The sequence below is a fragment of the Xenopus laevis genome, chromosome 1L (genome assembly GCF_017654675.1).
Source record: "Xenopus laevis strain J_2021 chromosome 1L, Xenopus_laevis_v10.1, whole genome shotgun sequence".
In the NCBI taxonomy this organism is placed as follows: domain Eukaryota; kingdom Metazoa; phylum Chordata; class Amphibia; order Anura; family Pipidae; genus Xenopus; species Xenopus laevis.
This window is the reverse complement of record NC_054371.1, coordinates 117,202,439-117,210,821: the sequence shown is the minus strand read 5'-3', so window position 1 is coordinate 117,210,821 and position 8,383 is coordinate 117,202,439. Positions and strand designations below refer to the sequence as shown.

Here is an 8,383-nt window from a genome sequence, read left to right as displayed (position 1 = left end):
GGAAAACTGTACTTAAAGGTGAAAATGTAAGGCTGGAGGCTAGTTTGGTTTTGTGGTTTTACTTTTTGTTTGTGCAAAAAACACATGATGCAATAAATTTTAAGGGGAAGAACCAGGTCCAGGTTACACCAAATATCAAAACCAATTTAACCTGCCTTTTATTAGGGGAAAAGAAAAAAATGTCTTATTTTGTCCTGTTTTATTTATGCTGTAAGATGCGTGCAGAAAATAAAGGCAGAAGGAAAAATTTCTTCTAAATTAAATACGTTCTATGTAGAGTTGTTAGTAGGACAATAGGACTTGCATATCTCTTCACAGAGAAGGGGTTTAACCTACAGGTATGGTTTCAGCACTGTAATGAACTGCAATTTTGTTTTGCAATTGTCCCCCTAAAGCAGTTGTACTAGCGGTTATTTTAAAGGGCTTCCAGCCAGTAGCGGATATGCCATTCTTGAATCAGGGAGGATTGTTCCCTTTCTGTGAGAAATCAGAGACAGCTTCATTTGTATGTTTTATTATTTTGCAGCTCCGACTGAATCAACTTAAAGACATTTCAGAAGTATTGGCATGAAAGGTTGAAACCTGGACATGTGACTATTGCTCAAAAATGCCCTGGTGCAAAACAACACACATTTCCTGTACTTGTCAGTGAAAAGTGAAAGGCATATGTTCTCCGTATAAAAGAAGGTTATATACAGTATGTTGCTATCATGCTGCCTACCATTCTACAGAATAACTCTGCTTAAATATTCCTATTAGTCAGGAGTAGTTACATTAGCCTGTTACCCTTGTACTGAGAAAACTCAGACATTTCACTTAAGAAAATATGTGACAGATGCAAGCAGAGCTTATTCTTACACATAGCTATAAATGCATAAATAAATGTTTTTCTTGTAAAAATGTATGTTATGGCATTCATCTACTGTATATCTTTATTTCTGACAATTTGTGTTATTAGTATTTGTAGAATTAACTTTTGTACATTTATTGCTATGTGTGTCATTTTTCCTATGGCATTGGTTAGAAAGAATGCCTTTTCATGAAAGGTTGTCCTGATAAAAATGATTTAAGAAAAAAGAATTAGTTGCAACCGTACTTATCTTTTAACTTGACTTTACACAAGTGATTTACTTCTTTAAGATTTTTTTAGCTAAGTATCACAGAACATTAACTCAGATTCTGTAAATGTGCCCATTTAAAACGTGGGATTAGTTTGCAAAACTGGCTTTAGCTTATATAATGTACCATGTTACAGTTAAGAGGTAATATGATAAAAGTCACACTAAGTCTAGTTACCCATAGCAATTCATTAGATGTTTTCATTTAAACAGATGATTAGTAAATGGCATATGGGATTTTAGATGTGGTACAAATTTTGGCACTTTAATTCCATTAGTCACTTACAGTTGGTATGTGTATTGGTCATAAAAAGTGTTTCCATATGCCACTAAACCTCACACATTTTGTACAATACTATAATTAATAAATCATTATTGTCCCAGGGTGTGCTCATAGGCTAGCAGATCTAGTCGCTGCTGGTGACAGTGCTCCAGACTGTAGTGGGCCCAGCAGGAACCTGGTTAATGTGTACTATCAATATATGCTTCTGATATTGCTCCCCTTCCCCAAAGTATTATGGGCCATACAAAGATGTTTTGAAATATGTAGTTACAACTCTATTTCAAGAACTACTCATGAAATCAGACATATAGATTTATATGTTTTAATATCAAAATGAAAACACACATTGAAAATTCACATAAAGCTTTACTTTAAAAAGACCAGAAATACAATGCCAAAAATACAAATACATATTTATCTTTAAAAAAAGCTACAATCATATTCCAAATATCAAAATAAAGCAATCTGATTCTGCCATTTCACCAATATACAGTAATTCAGACATGATAGCTTTACAACTGCTAAAAGGTTTCCATAAAAGTGAAATATCTTGCATATGATGGAACTGTAAGATCAAATGTATCTACCCACATTCCTTCTTCAAAAGAAAACTATGGCTAACATACTTTCTGTAATTTGAGGGAAAATAATGTTATTGTTTTCATAAATTTTCTTTAACTATTTCTGGGTCTCTGAGGAATATCATTCAGGGAAGATGAACCTTGATATTCTGTTGGCAGATAAATAAAATATTAATAGAGAGTCTATACATTGTCCACAAGGCATAGACTTTCAGTAGCTCTTGTGTCTAATGTACAATTTTTTAGGGCTCCATTATATCTTATTTTATACATGATATAGGTTGACTGTTTCCCTGTGGCGTCTTAGCAGAACTCTTTTATTTGCCCACAGCTAGGAGAAAAAAAGTTAAGAGATGCATAAGAAATAATAATAATAAACTGTACCTAGGCTCTGCATTTTATAATACTTTGTTAAAGTCACATTATTGAAGAGTATTCCTTAGCAATCCATATTGCTCGTTATATGTTACAGCTGGAACAGTGACACCTTTCTTTTTAGTGCCCACACCTGAAATAATTTTAGAAATAGCTCATTACTATGAATATAATTTAAAAAAAAAATTCTGAGACATTCTTCATTTATTTAGTATAATACAAAATTTATTCAGGATTACACATATGTAGATTAGTCTTAAAAATCTTTTCGGTATCCAATAATAATTTGGCCCAAGTTATACAGGAGCAATGAATTGATGGTATAAGCGCATACTATAACTGTAGAAACTGCGCGGTAAGAGCATTTCAATTTTCCACAATTAACAAGACACTGAATTACTGATGACTTTGTAATAGATCTGAGACAAGGCTCTATGAATCTCCTTCTATATATATAATAAAAGGGGTCTTATGACAGTAGAAATTTTGCTTTTATGCAGAGTAACAACAGAAAGTTGACACATTATGTTGTCTTTAGAAAGCTCCAAAAACGGCAAATGATCTTCTGCATGGGGTATCTTTATATAAAATAATAAATAATTACTAATAATTTTTTTCTCTATAGTAATAAGGCAACACCTTGTACCTGATGTAAACTGAATAAAAAAGTTATTGTGTGTTTTTTATACTGTTTAAATGTTTTTGGTAAATATCAGTTATGCGGCAGTAAACTATGGAAACACCCCACTAGTCTAGAACACCCAGGTAAAGCATTCTGCGTTATAGATAATAATTATAACAGTTGTTTTTGTTTCAATACCCTCTCCAACTACAGCATAAAAATGGGACCATATAGCGATAGATTTTCTCATTGCATTTTAAATAGGACTCCTGTATTCCATCTCAGACACCTTAAGACAGGGTGGTTACATCTACGTAGACTGTGCTGTTGCATAAGAACTCTCAGGATCCTCCCAAAGCTGTTTATACATTCTTCCATATTTATTTAGTATCTTATTCAAAAGCAGCGATGGGAAACGGCAGTGATCTCAATACTTAACTCAGGGAAAGTGATGCTGTTTGTTCCCGTACCAATGACAGACTACCCTTATTACAGGACAAGGCTTAGGAGAAACACACCAGTTTTACATCTGATAATCTGCTACCAAAAATCCCACTCCAGAATATTAACAACATTTTTTCCAGTTTCCTATGGACTCCAGATGTTACAAGGGCAAATAACCTTGATGTTAATTTGTATTCAATTGAAAAAGAAAAAAAGAATTGTTAGTTCTTTCATGGCTAAACTGTATTAATGTGGAAATTGACCTATAGGTCAGCTGTTGAAATAAAACATAGCACTGCAATACAGGCACTATTATAATTCATGGTTTAGATTAATTGTACTCAAAGTTTCAGTAGCAGTAACTTAGTGAAAGAGCTTGGTGGCAGTGCTATGAAAGGAGTTGGGCTGTCACATCATTAAGGAAACGGTTGCAGTTCTTCACATTTCTCCCACAATAGATCACAGTGTAGTTACGGGGCAAATTTTTATTTTATTTCTTCAGTTTAAAACAGGAACTATTAGATACTGTAATAACATAGCTGTGCTATTTAACACACAGCTACCAAGTTTATTGAAGAAACTTTTCCCTATACAATCTGATCTATTTATCAATTTCTCTCAATAATACCACATACATACAGAAAAACATATTTTTTTATTTTAAGGAGCAATGTAAAAAAAGAAGGAAGGAACTTTTCCAGTACAAAATAAGTGCAATGTTTTAAATCAGTATGATTTCCTGATCATTATTTTTCTTGCATTGAATTCTTTTCAGTTTGGCTATTATTCTTTTTCTCTCTGCTCTTTTCTTTTTTTTGTCTTCTTTTTGTTTTTATATCAACATCAAGACATATTGAATTGGCATATGAATATTGTATAAAAAACTCACAAAGGCCATGAAAAAGTTATACATTGTTATTAAAGCTGTTAAAATATATAATGCATAATTACTGCATAGTACAAAAATATTTCTCTTGTCATCCCATAGGGAAAAATAAAGGCGAATGAATCAATATGACTGTAAGAGAATGGTATCTTGCCTTTACATGGCTGCCCATCTAAGGGTACAATCAGCAGACCATAGTCAACGTGATTTCACATGCCCGACTGCCCTGTTCTCTTGTGCTGGCTCTCTCATTCTCATTACACAGTAAAGAATATACCTTATTTGGCAGAGTGATAGCATCCCTGATACATGCTAATTGAAATTAACATGCAGTTCAAATTCAAGCATTGCCTACATCAAACAGCAGGCACAAACCTTTCCATGTTCCCAGAATATGTGGCATGGCGCAGGTAAGCATTGGTGCCACCCAACTGCCCATTGCTATTGTAGGTAGCCAAGGAGGTGTACTGCCCAGGTGACATTCTCCCATAGAAGTCCACAGTGTCACTGTTCATTGGAGGAGATGTTGGCATGGGCAGCCGACTGGCACTGCCAAACAGTTGAGCATTACTATGTGTGTAAGTGCTCTGGTTCATCTGCAAGTGACTGTTGGGGACTGAGTATGAATAAGGTACTGGATTGGTAGACCTGGGCAGCATAGTGCCACTACCAGCTTGGCTACTGTAGGCAGACCCTCCGTAGTTGCAAGAGCTGGAAGAAGTTGAATTGACTTCTGGGCTGATGGATCGGTTAGGTGGCTGTGCATGTTCAGACCCACTGTGCCCTATTAGGGTGTTGATGCTGAACACCCTTGGCTGGGCAGAGCTAAAGGCAGGAGAAGATGATGGATAGTACACTGATGAGTGTGGGGCTATCTGCTGACTGTAGTTGGGGCTCATTGTCATATTTGGATATACAGTGTTGGGATAAGTTGCTCTTGCCACTTGCAGGGGTGAAAACATACTGGTATCATGTATGTAGGCTGGATAAGTGGTTAGGTCAGTTCTCTTGAATCTCTTCCTTCTTCTCAAGAAACTGCCACTGTCAAACATATCTTCAGCATTGGGGTCCAGGGCCCAATAGTTTCCTTTACCTGGCCTGCCTGGCTCTCTGGGGATCTTAATGAAGCAGTCATTTAGTGTAAGATTGTGCCTAATTGAGTTCTGCCACTTTTTGGAGTTGTCCCTGTAAAACGGGAACCTCTCGGTAATAAACTTGTAGATTCCCCCTAAAGTCAGCTTACGGTCAGCAGAGTTAGCAATGGACATAGCTATAAGAGCGATATAGCTATATGGAGGCTTCCCTTTCTGGAGGGGTCTTTTTCTTCTCCTTCCCTTATGGGTGTCATCTACCTCGGAGCCACCATTGGACATGCTTGCTTCAGGGGCTGGATCCTTCTCTACTTTTACCACAGGCATGGTAAAACCACTGGTCTGTTGTAAACCAGCTCCAGCAGCAGTGGCCCTAGTAGGTGACTGCTGACTCTCTGCAGTCATCACACCTTCCAGCAACAGGAATACTGCTCAGCTGGTGCCACCCCTTAAATCAGTCCAAACAGTTGACAGTGATACAAACACTGTACCAATTTAATGTTTTATGAATCCTCAGAGCTTGTTGGGTCTCTGATGATTATAATCCCAAAAAATTAAAAGCAGCACAGCAGGTCACAAAACTGAATGCACCAAATCCAAAGACCGGAAACTCAGGAGAAGGCTTAATAGAAGGGATGAGTTGGTTTCCTCTATTGACACATGGTTCCTGCATCCGCTTCCACTCAACCACTTGTTCCCAGGATTCACTGGGCTAGCAAGATATTCTTTAAAAAAAAAAAAAAAGATTGTATAAGAAGAAGGACATTGCCAATTTGATTGATAAATGAGCTACTATATATATATGCAGACTGCAATTTGAGCTTGAGGGATACCAATTATCACATGTAATCAGAAAAGATGCATACACATAAAAAAACTGAAATTTCAGTTACAAAGAATTTAGATTTTGTCATTTTTCACAGCTTAAGATAAAAAAATATAATACCCTTTAAACAAGAATCTACAAATAATAACCAGCTGTTATTGTACAGCCTCCTTAATTTAGAAGGTATATTCTGCACTGGTATAGTGGTCAATAGCATGGGATCACTTAGAAGTATAAATTAAACTAGCTAAAGATATAGTAATATGCATGCAAGTTACTACTTGGTACAAGACAGACCACATAACCTTACCTGGAGGGGGTGAGAGGTGCCGGTACAGCCTGTGTGCATGTGAGATTTAGCTGTATTGTTACCTTGCCTCTCAGCACCCTGCCTTTATATAGTACTACAGGTAAAACCTGCCTACCTTTGTGTCACAGTAAAAGTCCCATCACAGACACACCTGGAATCCTTGTGCAGGAAAGGAGAGCAAAAATAAAAGCTCTCTTCTTTTGCTGCATAATCTTCTGAACTCAAACTGTGCTGCTCGAAGAAATTCAACATTGGTAGGTATTAGTTATTGATTAATTAAAATTAACAAATTAAATATTCATACCAAATTACAACATACACACAAATAATATATACATATATATATTATATTTTATATATTAGATACGTATCAGTTCACATGCAAACACACATAATATCTACATATAAATCTACATGAAGAAATATACATGTATGTAGTTATAATATTTACATGTAGGTTAACAAGGGGTATAAATGACAGCTAATGATAGATATGTTGAACAGCAGTCGGCCTTTGGTTGAAATACATTTCACATGCCACTGAAGATTAAACAAACGAACATTGCATTATTAGTGCAGTCTACTCCAAAAACACACAGCATTAATCCCAATTGAGGACTTTCCTGGCCGCTCTGTGTGTTTAAAGGCAAACTGTCACGTCTGCACACAAGAATAATCACGTTCATCATTAAATTCTAGTGCCATCGCAAAATGGGCAAAAAGAAAACTTTTAGCAAAACACAAAGTGGTTTTTTTTTCAGCCTTTTTTTTTTTTTTGCACTTTTATAAATATTGCCTTATCTGTGTAATTTTTTCAAAGGACATTATAGCCAACTGCAAGACCTGTTTTTGTTTATTTGACATTCACAAACATTGTATAAAATGGCTGCTGTGTCCTAGAACTATAATGCAACATCAACACGCTGGTATTTAGCTTTACTGTACCATTGTCTGCTATAGTGTGATTTGATAGTGACAGTTGCATTAGTTAGGTAGATGCATTAAATGACTGTTCTACACTGATATTTAGGGCAAATTCTTGTAAAATAAAGTATTGACTGTTCAGTATACCCTGCATTGCCGGCATTCCTTCCATTTGTTCACATATGTAATTTCTTTCCAACGTATATATTGGATCTATTATCTGGCATGCTTGGGACCTGGGGTTTTCTGAATTTTATTTAATTATTTAATTTGGATCCCCACAGGTTATTAATTCTACGAAAAAAATGTAAACATTAAATAAATGTTATATTGTATTATTAAAGAGAAATCATTTAATCAAAAAGTGAATTATTTGATTAAAATGGAGTCTATGGGAGATGTCCTTCCTGTAATTCAGAGCTTTCGGGATAACAGGTTTCCAGATATCGGATCCTATGCCGTTGAAATGAATGCTTGCAAAAAAAAAAATATATATTAATAGTAACCTCTTAACCTGGTAGCATATATTTATTTGTGTAGTGCCATTTCACATAGTAGAAATAGGTGCTGAAATCTATTACAGTATATACTGTTTTGCCAGTTGTTATGCTACAAAAATATCTGCTGCAGGGATCTGTTATCCAGAATGCTCAGGACCCGGGGTCTTCCAGATAACGGATCTTTCCATAATGTGGATCTTCATACCTTAAGTCTACTAGAAAATCCCTTTAAACATTAAATAAAACCAATAGGCTGGTTTTACTTCAAATAAGGATTAACTATATCTTAGTTTAAATCAAGTACAAGGCACTGCTTTATAATGGTGGGCACACAAAAGCAAGCACATTCACCTTTTAATAAAGGTATGAATATGTGACCAAAACTGTGATATTTTTTTTTTTGTGAGGACTGAGTTATTGCTG

General features: G+C 35.6%; 1 protein-coding gene across 2 annotated transcripts; it reads right to left on the bottom strand.

Annotated features, from left to right (window-relative positions):
- Positions 1-1,709: 1,709 nt before the first annotated feature.
- On the bottom strand, positions 1,710-6,588 carry foxe1.L (forkhead box E1 L homeolog). Of its 2 annotated transcripts, XM_018249257.2 has the most exons (2): positions 6,537-6,588; positions 1,710-6,125 (listed from the first exon to the last, which is right to left on the bottom strand). In XM_018249257.2, the coding sequence occupies exon 2, from the start codon at positions 5,803-5,805 to the stop codon at positions 4,666-4,668; it is 1,140 nt and encodes a 379-aa protein (XP_018104746.1). In that variant the 5' UTR covers positions 5,806-6,125; positions 6,537-6,588; the 3' UTR covers positions 1,710-4,665.
- Positions 6,589-8,383: the final 1,795 nt, after the last annotated feature.